This window comes from Molossus molossus, unplaced genomic scaffold (assembly GCF_014108415.1).
Source record: "Molossus molossus isolate mMolMol1 unplaced genomic scaffold, mMolMol1.p scaffold_m16_p_1, whole genome shotgun sequence".
NCBI classification, from domain to species: Eukaryota; Metazoa; Chordata; class Mammalia; order Chiroptera; family Molossidae; genus Molossus; species Molossus molossus.
Genome location: NW_023425344.1, coordinates 87,090,412 through 87,108,199, shown reverse-complemented (window position 1 = coordinate 87,108,199; position 17,788 = coordinate 87,090,412). Strand labels below are relative to the sequence as shown.

Sequence of the window (17,788 nt, the reverse complement as noted above, 5' to 3'; positions counted from 1 at the left end):
AAATATCTTTTACAATGAAACTCAGTGATACCTCAGTACCATATTCACTGTCAGGCTCCCTGCATATGTAAAACTGACTCACAACTAAACGCCCCAAAGGAAACCCAGAAAGGAAGAAACCACATTAAGGAAGAAAAAGGAAAGAATAGGATGTGAAAATAAAAGATTAAAGATGGCCAATGACAAAAAATATACCCAAGAAAAAGGTAAAATCTCCAAGTGGTTTGTCTACCAACCTACACACTACTTCAATCATAGCCAAAAGTGTGGGAATGTTGCACTATTATTTGTCCTTGGGATGATGCCATGGTCTTTACAAACCAAGAACAGAAACCCTGGTCCTAACGCACTAAAAATTTCAACCCAAAGATTCTAAATCACATCACCTCCTTTCCCAGATTGTAAAAGCACAATTGCTTCTTCCTGTGAAACAGTAATTTTCAACATGTTTGTTCATCATATATATTTACGGCCTACGTATTTACTAATCCTGCCACAGTTCCATAAAAAAAAGACAAGTAAAACCCACAATATTGACATAGGCAATACTATATGCTACTCAAATGAGTATTAGGTAAGAAAATTATAGGAAAAGCTATGGCAACATCATTCCTTCAGAGAGAAAACACAGTGAGCAGGAAAAATCAATGGCAGGGAAAGAGTGCTGTATCACAGTATTCTACTTGCTATCATGGCTACTTCTTGACACTACAACAGCAACAGGGACCAAAACCAACTTCATTTGTAGTGTCTCTACCCAGGAATCTGAATGGGTAACAGGAAATCAAGGATTTGCACCCAGCCGGTGTGGCTCAGTGGTTGAACATCGATCCATGCACCAAGAGGTCACAGTTCAATTCCCAGTCAGGGCACATGCCCAGGTTGTGGGCCTGATCCCCAGTAGGGAGAGCATGCAGGAGGCAGCCAATCAATGTTCTCTCTCATTGATGTTTCTCTTTCTCTCCCTCTCCATTCCTCTCTAAAATCAATAAAGAAAAAAAATTTTTTTTTAAAATTTGTGTATGGTGCCCTGGCTGGTTTGGCTCAGCGGTTAGAGCGTCAGCCTGCAGTCCAGAGAGCCTCGGGTTCGGTTCCCACTACGGGCACGTACCTCAGTTGCAGTTTATCCCTGGCCCTGGTTGGGTCATGCGGGTGGCAGCTACTCGATGTGTCCCTTTCACGTCGATGTTTCTCTCTCTCTCTCTCTCTCTCTCTCTCTCGCCCTCCCACTCTATCTGAACAAACAAATGGAAAATGTGAGGATAAAAAAATAAAATAAATAAAAATTTGCATATGGTGAATAACATCTTAAACCTTTAGTGTCCCTTTAAAAAAAGTAAAATAAGAACAATCAGTAAAACTTTCACCATTCAATCTGTATTGAATGAGAAAAATTAAACGTTTCTTCAGCAATTTCTTGACCTTTCAACAACTGTTCCAACTTTAATAGAGTTGTAATCAATTCTAAAATTTTGCAATCAACTCATCATTACAACTAGAGAAACTGCTTTACTCACACACAAAAGGAAAATACAATAAAGGCTGCTGATGTTCTTATATATAAAAGGCGAACATTTTGAAAGCGGTGTTAGTTTATAAAGAATGTTAAAGCATTGCTTCAGTAGCCTGGTTTTAAAGATCAGTTATGTAAGTCAACAAATCATTTTTTCTACATGAAAACCACTGGTTTTAAACTTTAGTTGTTCACTTTAACTTCAAAAATAGCTCTGGTTTAATAAACACCTCTGTACATAACTTAAAGAAATAAAATTCTTTATTGTAAAAATTCAAATATGCTTCATGTGAAAACTGTCCATTTATTAAGTAACCACGGTTCCAAGAATTATACAAAACATTAAAACACTGGTTCAAACTATTTTAGAACGAAAGTGCCTATTCTCTTGCTCTCGTTCGTATGGCGTTGACACCTGAGTGCCACTGTCATGTTGTAACCACTTCTTCAAGACTTGCTCAAGAAACAAAGTTCTGATCAACAGAAGCAGATCATGCAGGTTTAATGTAGAAGTTAGCTGGTGAAGTTCCTCTGTCAATTTACACTTAATGTCCTCTCCCTGATTAAGAGAAAATAAAAGTATTAAAGGTATAGAAATTAATTTTAATAGTATTATTACCCAAATCTCAAGTTTTAAATCACCACTAATTCCTGTAATGTTTAGCAAACCTACTTTACAAAATTTAACTATCATTCATATTACACCTTTTTCTTTTTCCAATTAGAAATACAACAAAATAAATTAGAAGTAGGTGATAAAATTCAAAGGGAAAAGCAAGGAAGAGCAATACAAATTGAAGCTATAAATTAGGCTAAAGCAAATAACACCATGGTGTTCTACAGACTTGCTAGCAAACAAAAATAAAACTAAAAAAATTTTAAATTCCAGACAATACCAATTCTAGAAATTCAGTCCTGTAAAGACTTTTTTTCACACTTACCTCTGAACCCACCACTCCCTCCTCTTCCTCCTCTGAAGCCTCCGCCTCTACCTCCTCCTCTTCCACCTCTAAAACCACCTAAAAATAAGGAAAACATTTATTAAATAACTATAGCCTATCATATTCTGGTAAGTCTACAAATATCAATACAATTCCTACAAGTATAAAGAAAAATAAATTCACAAATATGTTTTGCAGAATTTTTTAGGATAAAAATAGAAAAACTGCAGAAGTTTCCCAATTCAGTAGCAGGCTAAAACCCTAGATTACAACATTTTAAACAAGCATTCTGTTTTAATGAATTAGAAAAGTTTGTTACTTCAAAGTCTGATTTTCCCCTACTGTTAAACATATGAGCACCTTAACTTTTGGTTACGGTGAATACTTTTTTGATTGAACAAAGGCTTTTCATCCTAAGAGCAAACGGGAGCAGATGTAGGTGGCTCTCATCTACGCATGCTACAGTCAACACATCCTTTAAGGTTGACTGAACTGCGCAAGGACCATCACTGACACTCACATGCTTGATGAGCCTTGAACTTAAAAACTTTTAAAGCATTTTTCTATTATCCAACACATACTGGCTTTCTATTTCGGTCTCCTTTTTTTACTTACTGGGGAGACTTACTTTGTAAGAAATAATGAATTATAAAGTGAGAAATTATAGGATGTCCTAGCCACAAGAGACAAGAAAAAGAAATAATAAAAGTCATCCAAATTGGAAAAGAAGTAAAACTTATTATTTGCAGATAATATTATATAGAAAGAACCCTAAGGAGTCCACCAAAAATTATTAGAACTGATAAATGAATTCAGTAAATTAGCAGGATACAAATTTAAAACTCAGAACTCAGTTGCATTTTTATACACCAATAATGAACTATATGGAAGAGAAATTAAGAAAACAATCCCATTTACAATTGCATAAAAAAAAAAAATACCTACGAATAAATTTAACCAAGGAGGTAAAAGACTTAGACTTGGAAAACTGAAAGACTCTGAAGAAAGAAAATGAACAAGATACAAATAAATATACAGTGCTCATGGATAAGAAGAATCAATTAACATTGTTAAAATGTCCATACCACCCAAATCAATCCATAGATTTAATGCAATTCCTGTCAAAATACCAATGGCATTTTTCACAGAACTAGAACAAATAATCTTAAAATTTATATGGAACCACAAAAGGTCCCCAAAAGCCACAGCAATCTTGAGAAAGAAGAACAAAGTTGGAGGTATCATCTTACATGGTATTGAACTATACTACAAGTTTACAGTAGTCAAAAGAACATGGCACTGGCATAAAAACACACACATAGATCAATTGAGAATACAGAATAGAGAGCCCAGAAATAAACCCAAACCTATATGGTCAATTAATCTATGACAAAAATACACAATGCAAAAAATGAAACTAGACCACCTCCTTACACCATATACAAGAATAAACTCAAAATAGACTAAAGACTTAAATGTACAACCTGAAACCATAAAACACCTAGAAAACATAGGCAGTAAACTCTGACACTGCACTTAGTAATATTTTTTTCTGATTTACTCCTTGGGTAAAGGAAACAAAAGAAAAAAATAAATGAAATTACATCAAAATAAAGATTTTACACAGCTAAGGAAACCATCAATAAAATGCAAAGACAACCTACAGAATGGGAGAATGTATCAGCCAATGATATACCCGATAAGGGGTTAATATAAAAAATTTATAAAGAACTCACATAAATCAACACCAAAAAAAAAAAAAATCTAATTAAAAAATGGGCAAAAGACCTGAATAGACATTTCTTCAAAAAGAACATACAGATGGCTAGCTGACATATGAAAAAGATGCTCAATGTCACTAATCATCAGAAAAATGCAAATTAAAATCACAATGAAATATCACCTCACACATATCATAATGGCTAGCATCAATCAATAAATAAAAAAATAAGTGTTGGTGAGGATGTGGAGAAAAGGGAATCCTGTATACAGTTGCTGGGATTGCAAACTGGTGTAGCCACTGTGGAAAATCAACCAGTATGAAAGTTCCTCAAAAAATTAAAAGTTCCTCAAAAAATTAAAAGTACCAATTCCACTTCTAGGTATTTATCTGAAGAAATCCAAAACACTAATTAGAAAAGATATATGCACCCCTCTGTTCACTGCAGCATTATTTACAATAGCCAAGATATGGAAGCAACCTAAGTGTCCTTTGATGGACGACTAGATAAATAAGATGTGGTACATATATACAATACAGTATTAATTGGGCAAAAAAAATGCAATCTACCATTTGTGACAACATGGTTGGACCTAGAGAGTATTCTGCTAAGTAAAATGAGTCAGACAGAAAGACCAATATTATGTGATTTCACTTATATGTGGAATCTAAAGAACAAACAGAATAGAAACGGACTCAGATACAGAGTACATTTTAATGGTTGCCAGATGGGAGGAGGTTAGGAGGCTGGGTGAAAAAGGTGAAGGAATAAAGAAGTACCAATTGGTATCTACAAAATAGTCACAGGTCTCAACCAGTGTAGCTCAGTGATTGAGCATCGACCCATGGACCAGGAGGTCTCCGGTTTGATTCCCAGCAAGGACATGTGCCTAGGCTGTGGGCTCGATCACCAGTGGGAAGCATGCAGGAGGCAGTCAATCGATGTTTTTCTCTCATCGATGTTTCTCTCTCTCTCCCTTCCCTTCCAATCTCTCTAAACTTCAATAAAAACATATTTTAAAAAATTATCACAAGGATGTAAAGTAGAGCACAGGGAACAGAATCAATGATACTGTGATAACTATGTCAGGTGGATATTAGACTGATCGGGGGATCATTCTGTAAATTATATAAATGTCTAACCACTGTGCTGTAAACCTGAAAATAATATAAAATAATACTAAATGTCAAATATAACTAACAAATAAAAAACAAAAATTTTTAAAGAGAAATTATTTAAAAAAAAAAAAAAAGATACTCCCAAATACTGGTATAAAAATATCAAGGTTTTGCCTTGGCCAGTATGGTTCATTTGGTTGGAGTGCCGTCCCATATACTGAAAGACTGCAGGTTCAATTCCTGGTCAGGGCACATACCTAGGTTGCAGATTCGATCCCCAGTCGGGACACGTACAGAGGCGGCCAATCGATATTTCTCTCTCACATCTATGTCTCTCTGTCTCACTCCCTTCCCCTCTCTCTAAAATCAATAAGCAGTCCTGGCTGGTTTGGCTCAGCTGTTAGAGTATCTTAGCCCACATACCGAAGGGTCTCGGGTTCAATTCCCAGTCAAGAGCACGTACCTAGGTTGCAGGTTTGAACTCCGGCCCTAGTCAGGGTCATGTGGGAGGCAACCAATCAGTGTGTCTCTCTCACATCAATGTTTCTCTCTCTCTCTTACCCTCCTTTCCACTGTATCTAAATTAAAATAAAATCAATAAGCATGTCCTCAAATATATATATATATATATATTTTTTTTTTTTTTTTCTAAATAGACTAGAGTTGTGAGTCTTTTTAATGTTAAAATTGAGACTAAATATAGAACGGGAATTAAAGGATCTCCCTTCATCAAATACCCAAAAGGGTACTCCCAAAAATATTTAAGAAATAAGTATGTTTGATCTCAAGAAACTACCTCCTAGCTATCTAGACCCAAAAAGTACATTTACAGAGTGAAGTGATAATTAAATTGAGAGTGGTAAAGAAGAAAACGGAGGTCTGTCTCTTTTTTGATTCAGTAACAAAAGCCTTCCAAACCCATTTTCAATTCCTCTTCCTCACCACCTTTACTCTGCCCATCCTCCAGGCATCCATCCACCACACCATTCACAGATCTCAGCATATCCGACGCTGAACCCCATCTCATCCCCAGCCCTGCTCACCATCTAATTGTCCATAATAATGAATGTACCAAAACACTGAAGAAATATATGTCAAAATACTGAACTCAAAGCAATTAATTTATTGATAATGGTTTTTGACATGACATCAGAAGGTATAGATTTTATTTCTAGGCTGGCAATTATTTGATTAGGGCATATTAACTTTTGTAAGCCTCCATTACTGCATCCACAAAATAAGTATATCACCTATCTTGCAAAATCTTGCTGACTATTCAAAGAATATACACAGATATTGAGAATATATGATCAGCTCCCCACATATAATCAACAATGACATTAACTAAAATTCAGTTATGATAATATTATACTTTATAAAATGCCCAATAAAACATTAATAACTCAGAGCGATTAAATCTCTCAAAATTATACTTTATTAGATTTTTTTCTTTTTAAATAAGTCATTGAAACTAAGCATTATTACTATGGCAATTTGCCAAAATTTGAAGATCGTTATACTAAAAAAAGAAATACAGGCAATTTGCCAAAATTTGAAGATCGTTATACTAAAAAAAGAAATAAACAAAAAAACATTAGGGAGGTTTGCCTATGTACAAAATTTAATTGAATTGGCTGCAACTTTGAATCTCGTTAGAAATTTTCTCCCACAAGTAACTTACCGCCTCTACCACCACCTCTGCCGCCGCCTCCTCCTCTTCCTCCTCCTCGACCGCCCCTGCCACCACCTCTTGGAGGTCCCTTCTCACCTGGAGGTCGAGGTAAAAACCTCTGCAGTGGCAGCAGTTTATATGGGTCTATATAAAACTGGAAATATAACAGAAACAATTAGTGTGGTGACTTGCAGGTAGTACAGTATAATCATGAAGAACCTCCAACTAGACTCAAAACTGCCTGGATTCAAATCCCAACTCTACTACATACTACTCTGTAGCCCTGGTCAAAACTTAGTTTCTTTGTGCCTTTTTTCTGATCTGTAAAATCAAGAAAATAAAGTATCTACCTCACATAGTCCTTGTGAGGATCAAAAGAATAATGTACATAAAGCACTTGCACTTTGGTACATAATAAGCATAACATGCACAGAAACAGAAACCAAGACTAATACAATCTCATTTCTCCTTAGAAATAGATAATGCCTTCCAAAAATTTACTACATTTTAACTCAACAAAATTGCCATAAGAAAACGGAAACTATTAAAAATTTAGCATTAAAATCCAAAATAAAACACTGGCACATTTCAAGACTTAAATAAAGAATCAGTAACATTTTACTGAACATATGAAGTAATGGAAGATTTGTATAAACTAAACTCAGCCTACATTTAGGTTTAAAAAATTTTTTACAATAATGAAATATAATGGGATGTATTTCACAATTTTACACAAAACACACGAGTGCTTCAAAACTATAATGTATTACTTATAACAAGATGCCTGAATCCCCCTTTTTCTTTCCTTCAGAGCCCATCCTCTGAAAAATATTATCTAGGTCTGTACTGCCCAGTATAGCAACCACTAGCTACATGTGGCTATTCAATTTAAATTAATTAACAATTAAAAATTCAGTTCCTGAGTCACACTACTACAAATGGCTAGTGGCTCCTGCACTGCAGGAATTTCTACCACAGAAAATTCCACAGGACAGCATTGGTCTAGAGACCATTACAGTAACTCAGACTAGGCAAGGAGAGCTTGAACCTGAACAGTGACTCTAGAAATGGGGAGAGGTAGAATGTACCAATTTAGCATCTGTGATACAAAAAAAAACAAAACAAAAATAACACCACTAAAAAAATCCTCAAATAAATAATGCCATGAGAAAAGGCAGGCATCCAGGTTAAATTTAAACGGCTATTACAGGTAAATTATTTTTTTCAAGTCACCAAATGAGGAGCCTGGCTCTTAGGCCCACCCAAAGCAGAGCAATTTTCCAGTGTGTATTTGTCAGAGTTTCTACAACCAGGTTACATATCCTAGCAACAAGGCATTGTCCCCATCTCATCTCCTATTCTAAGCTGGCATCTGGGCCCATCACTCCAGTTTCTCCATGGCCTACTTGCTGAACTCCATGTTGCTAAATCCGATGAACACTTTGCAACAGCCTTTTGCCATAGCTGAGCACTTCCTCTTGGAAACATTCTCTCTCTGGACTTTTGTGATACTTCTATGAAGCTCTCCTGGTTTGCCTTCCTTCTTGGCAGTTACTTCTGAGTCTCCACTAACAGATATATGATTTTAGGAGGTGCTCCAAAGCTCTTTTCCTCTCATTCTTTCTTCCTAGGCTTTATCATACACTGTCTGTACAATGACAACTGCCCAATTCTCTCTAGTTTACTCTTCCTTTGAGTGCCTATGTGAATCTCACAAATGCTGCAAACTCATTATGTCCAAAATGGAACTCAATCTCCTCCTGTCCCAATTCCCTTCTTCGCCAGTGTTGCCCATTTCAGTGAATGGTGACATCACCCACAAAGATGATGAAATCAGACATCTGAAAGATGGTAGCATTTTTTACTTCAATTTCAACAGCTGATCAATTACCAAGACCTATCAATTCTACTTCCTATTACCGCTCACAAATCCATCTATTCTCTCCATTTCCACTGTCACTGCCCTAGCCCAAAACATCTCTTCCAGGGCTAATGCAGCAGCCTCCAACCTGGCCCCTTCACACAGAGTCCTGGACCCCTTCCCAGGGAGCTCCTTTACTTTTCCAGTGTTCTTAGGTATAAATTTAGCCACATTTTCCCAAATATTTAAAACTAAAGCTAAAGTCTAAACTCTTTCCTGTGACCTGAAGGCCTTAAGTAATCTAGCCCCTGACTACCTCTAGTCTTAATTCATAACTTTCTCACTTCTAAATGTTCTCGGTCCCAGCTCTGCCCTGTTCAGATCCTTCACGTGGCGCACCGTCTCAGAGACATGCACGTACTGTTTCCTCTACTTGCACTGCACTTCTTCCCTCTCTCTGACTAGCACTAGCCCAACTACATCAAAGTCAGCTAAGAGCCTTCCTTTTTACAGCTGAGTCCTGGTGCCTCCCTAAGACATACAGGGTCACATTTCTAACAGTGCAACCCAGAAATACATCTTCTTTAAGCACCCCCAGATAATTCTGATGTGAAGCCAAGACTGGGAATAACTGCTAGTCAACTTTCAGGTCTCAACTTCAAGCTCCACTTCCTCAGAAAACCAATACACAAAATTTGGTCCCACTAACATTTTCATATCTACCTATATTTCTCTTGCACATAATTAATATCTGACTTCTCCAAGTTAATATGACTTTTATAATTTAATGTTTTATCTAAAATAGCCATGCAAGGCTTTTCAATAATAGAGTTTTACATAAACTAAAAAACATACTCTAACAGTTACAGAATTTGCTAATATGAGCAAGGAGTACTTTCTGAAAGCCAGTATTAAATAAATTACTCTTGCCTGACCAGTGTGGCTCAGTGGCTGAGCAATGACCCATGTACCAAGAGGTCACCAGTTTGATTCCTAGTCAGGGCACATGCCCAGGTTGTGGGCCAGATCCCCAGTGGGGGGTATGCTGAAGGAAGCAATCAATGTTCTCTCTCATCAATGTTTCTATCTCTCTCTCCCTCTCGCTTACTGTCTCTTTAAAATCAATAAAGAAAAAATTTTTTAAATAAATTACTCTCAAAGAAATTAAGTTCAATGTCTGAAGTCAAGAATATCTCAATTTAAGAGCTTCACTGGTGATATATTGAGGAGGTCTCAAGTGCCCTAAGCAGGACTTCACTTTAAAACCAAGGCTACTAGGTATCATGACCTTGACTCACCTTCTGTAGTTTTTTAAAGGATGATGCCTTCATGTTTTCTGACAATTTAACAGAAAAATACTATTACTTTTATTAAGGAAAAAGCAATTACAATAAAAAAAGGTAACCTTCTGAATTAAAACTAAGATTAAAAACAAGGTTAGAATATATGGAAATGTTTAGGAAAAGAAAGAAATGAGTTTCCAAGAGGAAATTAATATTTTGTTTTAGAACTTCCAGTTGCACTATACCATTCCAGTGACACCATCATATCCTGCAGCACTTATTCAAATGACAATCAATTCTAAAATCTTCCCAGAAGACCCTGATCAGTTTGGCCCCACGGTTTTAGTGTTGACCCGAGGACCAAAGGGTTGCCAGGTTTGATTCCCAGTCAAGGGCACATACCTGGGTTGCAGGTTCAATCCCCAACCAGGTCAGGGTCGTGCAGGAGGCAAGCAATAGATGTGTTTCTTTCACTTCGATCTTTCTCTCTCTCTTTCTCTCTCCCTCTCTCATCTAAAAAAAAAAAAAAAAAAAATCAATGAAAAATATCCTCAGGTGAGGATTAACACACAAAAAAGTAAATAATAATAATAATAACAATAAAATCTTCCCAAAACAGAAATTGAAGATGTAATCAATAAACTCCCAGCAAACAAAAGCCCAGGCCCAGATGGCCACACAGGGGAGTTTTACTGAACATTCAAAGAAGAATTAACACCCATTCTCCTCAAACTATTCCAAAAAATTCAAGATGTCCAAACTCTTTTTATGAGGCCAGCATAATTCTAATTCCAAAACCAGATAAAGACACTACAGAGAAAGAAAACTACAGGTCGATATCCCTGATGAACACAGATGCCAAAAGCCTTAACAAAATATTAGCAAATCAAATCTAGCAATACATTAAAAAACTATTCACCATGACCAAGTAAGATTCATCCCAGGGATGCAAGCTGGTACAATATTCGCAAATCAATAAATGTGATACATCATATATACAAAATGAAAGATAAAAACCATATGATCATATCAATAGCCGCTGAAAAAGCATCTAACAAAATCCAGCACCATTTCTGATAAAAACGCTTAGCAATGTGGGATTAGAGGGATCATAGCTCAACATAATAAAGGCCATCTATGAAAAACTTACAGCCAAAATCATACTCAATGGGCAAAAACTAAAAGCATTTCCCTTAAGAACAGGAACAAGACAGGGATGACCACTTTTAACACTCTTATTTAACATAGTACAGGAAGTCTTAGCCACAGCAATTAGACAAAAAATAAATAAATAAATAAAAGGGATCCAAAATGGTAAGGAGGAAGTGAAATTGTAACCATTCACTGATGACATGAAATTGTACATAGAAAACCCTAAAGACTCCATCAAAAATCTATTAGATTTAATAAATGAATTTGGCAAAGTAGCAGGATACAAAATTGAGATCCAGAAATCGATGGCATTCTTATGCACCAATAATAAACACTCAGAAAGGAAAACAAACAAAAAAATCCCATTTACCATTGCAACAAAAAAAATAAAATACCTAAGAATAAACTTAACCAAGGAAGTAAAAGACCTGTTCTCAGAAAACTACAGGACACTGAAAAAGAAATAGAAGATATTAAAAAGTGGAAACATATGCCATGTTCATGGATCAGAAAAATCAACATCATTAAAATGTCCATACCACCCAAAGCAAACTACAGATTCAATGCAATCCCTATTATGGTACCAATAGCATATTTCACAGATCTAGAACAAACATTCCAAAAGTTTATATGGAACCATAAAAGACCCTGAATAGCCATAGCAATTTTGAAAAAGAATAACAAAGTGGAAGGGATCACAATACCAGATATCAAGTTATACTACAAAGCCATCATAATTAACACAGCCTGGTACTGGCACAAGAACAGACATATAGATCAATGGAATAGAACAGAAAACCCAGATATCAAACCAAGACAATATGCACAATTAATACTCGACAAAGGAGGCAAGAGCATACAATGGAGAAAGACAGCCTCTTCAATAAATGGTGTTGGGAAAATTGGACAGCTATATGCAAAAAAATAAAACTAGACCACCAACTTACACCATACACAATAATAAACTAAAAATGGATAAAAGACTTAAATATAACCTGTGAAACCTTAAAAATCCTAGGTAGGCAAAAAAATCTCAGACATCAAATGTAGTAGAATTTTCACTAATACATCACCTAGGACAAGAGAAAGAGGAAAACAATTAATAAATGGGACTCCATCAAACTTAAAAGCTGCATGGCAAAAGAAACCAGCATTAAAATGAAAAGGGAACCCACTCTCTAGGACAACATATTTGCCAATGATACATCAGATAAGGTTAATATCCAAAATGCAGAGTACTCATACAACTCAACAAAATGAAGACAAACAATCCAATTAAAAAATGAGCAAAGGACCTGAACAGACATTTTTCCAAAGAGGATACAGAAATGACCAGGAGATATGAAAAAATGCTCATCATCTCTAATCAGAGAGATGCAAATTAAAACGACTATGAGCCCTGGCCGGTTTGGCTCAGCGGTTAGAGCGTCGGCCTGCGGTCCGGAGAGACCCGGGTTCGGTTCCCGCTAAGGGCATGTACCTCGGTTGCAGTTTGTCCCCGGCCCTGGTTGGTCGTGCGGGTGGCAGCCACTCGATGTGTCCCTTTCACATCGATGGTTCCCTCTCTCTCTCTTCCTCTCTCTCCCTCCCACACTGTCTGTACAAAAAATGGAAAAATGTCCTCAGATGAGGATTTAAAAAAACAAACAAACAAAAAAAAAAAACGACTATGAGGTATCACCTCACACCTGTCGGAATGGTCGCCATCAACAAATCCTCAAACAAATGCTGGCAAGGATGTGGAGCAAAGGGTACCCAAGCACAATGCTGTGGGAAAGCACACTGGTACAGCCACAATGGAAAACAATACGGTATTTCCTCAAAAAATTAAAAATGGAACTGCCATTTGACCCAGTGATCCCACTTCTTGGAATATATCCTAAGAAGCCTGAAACACCATCAGGAAAAATATATGCACCCCTATATTCATAGCAGCACTATTTACAATAGCTAAGATCTGGAAACAGCCCAAGTGCCCATTAGTAGATGAGTGGATAAAAAAACGGTGGTACACGTACATAATGGAATACTATGCAGCTGTAAGAGAGATCTCTTACCCTTTGAGACGACATGGAGGGACCTGGAGAGTATTTTGCTAAGCGAAATAAGCCAGTCAGAGAAAGACAAGTACCACATGATCTCACTTATTTGTGGAACATAATGAACAAAATAAGCTGTCAACCAAAAGAGATCCAGAATCATAGAAGTAAGGAACAGACTGACAAAACTCAGAGGGATGGGGGAGTGGAGGGGTGGGGGATAAACCAAAGAGCTTATGTACATATATGCACAACCAATTGACATGGGCACTGGGCTGGGGAAGGCAGGAGGTGGATGGGAGCAGGAAGGAGGAGTCCATGGGGGGGAGAAAAGGGGACATCTGTAATACTTTCAACAATAAAAAAAAAAAAAAGAAAGAGTCCTGGCCTGTTTGGCTCAGCGGTTAGAGCATTGGCCTGTGGTCCGCAGAGACCCAGGTTCAGTTCCCGCTAAGGGCATATACCTCGGCTGCAGTTTGTCCCCAGGCCTGGTTGGGTCGTGCGGGTGGCAGCCACTCGATGTGTCCCTTTCACGTCGATGTTTCTCTCTCTCTCTCTCTCTCCCCCTCTCTGTTCCTCTCACTCTATGTGAACAAAAAATGGAAAAATGTCCTCAGGTGAGGATTAAATAAATACTTTAAAAAAAAAAAAAAGAAAGAAAGAAATTTGACCAATGGCCAAAGAATTACAAATATAATAATAATAAAACCTTCCTAAAAGGAGCTATCTTTACAAGACAGGGGTGGGCAAAGTAAGTTTACAGTTTGTGAGTATGCAAAACACAGTTTATTCTTGTATTATTATTAATTACTGTACTTTCCATATGAATTGTAAACCTACTTTTGCCCACCCCTGTATAGATGGAAATAGTCTCCTCTTGATTCTCCTTTATGGTCTGAAGCAACAAGTTTAATTTAATTAATACTTAGCTCCATAAAAAGCAAATAATAACCTTTCAATGAGATCACTAAATCTTCCAATTTAAAAAGGATACAAAATCTCTAAGTTGTCCAAATATTTCATCCACTTTTCCAATTTGTTCTTTGTTTTCTAAATAAACTGGAGCATTGAAATAAGGCACCTTATTTTCATCTGTGGTACATTTACAAACTATGTCATCTTCACAGGGATGCAGGAACTCCCCTAATACTGAAATAGGACAAGAAAACATTAAAATATAAAACAATTTCAAATGATATTGACCAACCTATTCTGGAAGCTTTCTTCTTGGCTACCTGGGATTTCACCATATCTGTTCTCCTGAGACACAAAAGCCTTCCTGAGTTGGTATACCAAACCAAAACATACTAGCTATGTGACCTAGGGTAAGGGTCTCACCTTTTCTCTGCTTCAGTGTCCTCATCTTTACTATAGGACTAATAACAGCTCCAACACCTAACATATAGTATTGTGAGTATTAAGTGCAATATTAAATATCAACTGCTTGGAAAAGTGCCTTGCACATTGAGACCCCTCAACCTAGAACGGCGATTTTATTACAATAATAGGTATTATTATTTAACACTATGTTGTATTTACCATCTATTCTTTCTTCTCCCCAACCCTAACAGTAAAATCAGTCTTGGTTGTTGTCTTTTCTTCCTCTCTTTTTATACCTTCTCACTATCACCTCTTCACCAATGACTCTTCAATCTTTTCCAGAAAAGTGTGGAATCTCAAAATGACTACCTTTATTTATAATTGACTATCAGCCCAAACTAAAATACTCATCACACTGCTGCAAAACCAACTCTCTATCCCTATCACCCAGGCTCAAAACCTAGAACCTTTTAACAATTACCAGTATTAGTCAAGTTCTACTGAGTGTGTTTCTATTGAAATCTCTCCCCCATCTAATCCTTCCTTTTTTCCCCTCACTTTCACCCTGCTTTCAATGCTTCCCTCATTCACGCACTGTTGAAATTGCTTCTACTACCCTCTTCAAATCACCTTGCATACTGTCCAACGTATTCTTTACATTAGACTGTATTCACCTTCTCTCCTCTTTGATGTAGGATTCTACTGTCAAATCTCTGTCTCAATTTCCATGACTCCCATTCTACCTCTGATAATTACTCCAAAACTGCTCTAATTCGGTCTTTCTCCTGACTTGTCCTCCGTAGTTTCCCTTCCTTGCAAAATGTTTTTCTCACTTCTCTTACTTATGAGTAAGATAAAGTCTGGGCTTTGGAGTCAGAAAACTTGCTTTTATCTCAAAAATATTATTTTTACTGATTGATCTCTTATTCCTAACTATGACCCTAGCAAAGAAATTTAACTCTGAATCATAGTTTTATTTGTAAATGGGAACAGTTAGGGGTAAGCACAAAACATTACCTATTTAATATCTTCCTTTCAGCCCAAGCTCAAGTTCCACCTCCATGATGCATTCTAAGTGTTCTTCAGCTTTCTTAATCTCCCCCTTACATGCTAGCGCCTGATTTTAAGTCAATTTACAGCATCTCCACAAATTCTGACTCCCCAGCCAAGCAGCAGGCTCTGTATGCGAGGTGCTGGATCTATTTTATAGCACCCGACTCCCAAACTTTCCAATAACATAAACCCACAGCCTCCGCACCGACCCCCACCCCTACTCTGCCCCTCCACCCCCAAGCAGACTAAGCTTTGAAGCCGACATACAAACTACATGTTCTGGAGGTCCTTGGTCTTGGCCTTTGTTAAAGCCGCCGCGGCCACCCCCGCGTCCATAGCCTCCTATGCCGCCGCCTCTGAAGTTACCGCCGCCGCCTCGGAAGTTACCGCCACCTCCACCTCGGAAGTGGCTGTTGCTGCCGCCTCCGCCACGACTGAAGCCGCCACCTCCGCCACCTCGATTAAAGCCGCCACGGCCTCCGCCTCGAAAGGACATGCTCGCTCCCACCTGGTGAGAAAACCGGCGCGTGCCTTTTGGTCACGGTGGCCTCTGGGCGAACCACCTAACCCTCCTGAGCCGCGGTCGGAACACCATGCAAGGGGAAGCTAACAAGAACAGCAACTCTGTCACCGAACCCACGGCCAAGCCGCCAGTGACAAACCCGAAGGGTGAGGAGTGTCGCCGCCCCACAACCCCGTGAGCGCCGACGACCCTCCTGGCCTCGTCGCGCTCGGTTGGTACCTCCTCCCCCTGCAGGCTGCACGGTCTTCGGGCCGCTGTCCCTTCCTTCCCCCACCTCCCCCCGCGGCCCGGCCCCGCGTCCAGCCGCCTCTGAGACCCCTGCCCCCACCGCCACTCACCGGCTCCACGTGCACCTCGGCCCGGGCGTGCACGCCCACCGGCCCGCTACTTCCGCCGCGGACGAGCCTCCTCGGCCACCGTACCGGCCCAAAGCGGAGGGGAAACACGGCCAGAAACTCGTAATAATTGGTTTATAGGGAAAAAAAAACTCACCAGCAGAACCAAGGACACTGTCAATTTCCAAAACAACCCTCAGAGCGGGAAGAAGAGCAAGAATATCTAACTTCAACCACCGGTTTACGACAGGCCGAGGACGTGACGTCCAATAGAGGCGTCCGTCGCATCGTGACGTTGCCGGAAGTGTCGCCGCGGTGTTGCTCTTGGAGACGCCTCGGGTTAGAGACCTCGCCACTCTCCAGCGGCCTGATGGGACACCAGCGGGTGCCGGCTGGCCTGGCTCGGTCTCTCTCTTTCAGGTCTTGAGATGATCGCCTGCTCATCAGTTCGTTACCAGCTCAGCGCGCATCTCTGAGGCGCTTTCAGTGCGCTGTGCCCAGGGGTGGCTCTGGTCGCGTCGGAACGCTTGTCTGCGTTCTTTCGAGTTTTCTCCTTCCATATCCTCCCCCCCTTTTTAATGTTTTTTTTTCATCACTGTATATCCCCCCCATGCCCTCTTCCACCCCCACCCACCCTCTTTCCCCTCGCTGTCACCCCACTGTTGTCCATGCCCGCACGATTATGAGCAGATCTAGGGCCGTACTTTTGTTCTGTGGTTTCACTAGAAGATGCTCGTGTACTTGTAAAGAAACTATGATCCGATACAAAACCAAGCCATATTTTAATCTTCCGTTCCGGATAGTTCATTCTTTTGTCAAGTACGTTTTGAACTCCGCCAGGCTGTACTCTGTACTGCAAACCCCTCTCCCCGTCTGTCTTTAAGCCCTTGGTGTCTGACTTCAGCTTCCGCTAAAACTTCTCACCCGAAGAAAGCTAGTGACCGCCTGTTTATTAAATTTGGTTTGTCTCTTTCCAACCGAATCTTCTGAGACCTAACCTTGATATTTGACACAGTCGACCTCCTCTAAGAGGGTTGGGGTCAGTACCTATAACATAGGGTTATTTTGATTTGAAAGAACTTTGTGAACTTCACTAGGGAAATATTAGGAATCAAAATATGCCTTCTACACTGAAGTATAAGCTGCTTGAGAAAGCACCTAACAGCCCTACATGGAAAAGGAATTTGATAAATCTATTTTAAATACTATACATCATACAGAGGTAGACTTATTCATAACTCACTATTTTGCCTTATG

At 38.8% G+C, this 17,788-nt stretch overlaps 2 protein-coding genes across 3 annotated transcripts in view; one reads left to right on the top strand and one right to left on the bottom strand.

Moving 5' to 3' along the window:
* Positions 1–6,945: 6,945 nt before the first annotated feature.
* GAR1 (GAR1 ribonucleoprotein) lies at positions 6,946–16,779 on the bottom strand. 2 transcript variants are annotated; one of them, XM_036277330.1, is made up of 5 exons: positions 16,689–16,779; positions 15,941–16,181; positions 14,295–14,449; positions 10,125–10,184; positions 6,946–7,119 (listed from the first exon to the last, which is right to left on the bottom strand). In XM_036277330.1, exons 2-5 carry the CDS (start codon positions 16,167–16,169, stop codon positions 6,946–6,948), a joined length of 618 nt encoding a protein of 205 aa, XP_036133223.1. In that variant the 5' UTR covers positions 16,170–16,181; positions 16,689–16,779. The 2 variants fall into 2 exon arrangements, with proteins under 2 accessions (XP_036133223.1, XP_036133224.1); XM_036277331.1 differs by lacking the exon at positions 16,689–16,779 and adding an exon at positions 16,535–16,559.
* The window catches only part of CFI (complement factor I), a 57,532-nt gene continuing 56,010 nt past the window's right edge, over positions 16,267–17,788 (top strand). The window contains exons 1-2 of the mRNA XM_036263285.1: positions 16,267–16,342; positions 16,431–16,654. Coding sequence (XP_036119178.1) covers positions 16,267–16,342; positions 16,431–16,654 — 300 coding nt within the window. The remainder of the gene's footprint in view (positions 16,343–16,430; positions 16,655–17,788) is intronic.

Coding starts and splice junctions, on each gene's coding strand:
- GAR1 (XM_036277330.1), bottom strand. CDS start 16,169: ATGTCCTTTCGAGGCGGAGGCCGTGGCGGCTTTAATCGAGGTGGCGGA. Junction 10,185..14,294: donor TTGGACAACTTAGAGATTTT/GTATCCTTTTTA, acceptor TAAAAGTAATAG/TATTTTTCTGTTAAATTGTC. Junction 7,120..10,124: donor CCTTTAAAAAACTACAGAAG/GTGAGTCAAGGT, acceptor TTATATTTCCAG/TTTTATATAGACCCATATAA.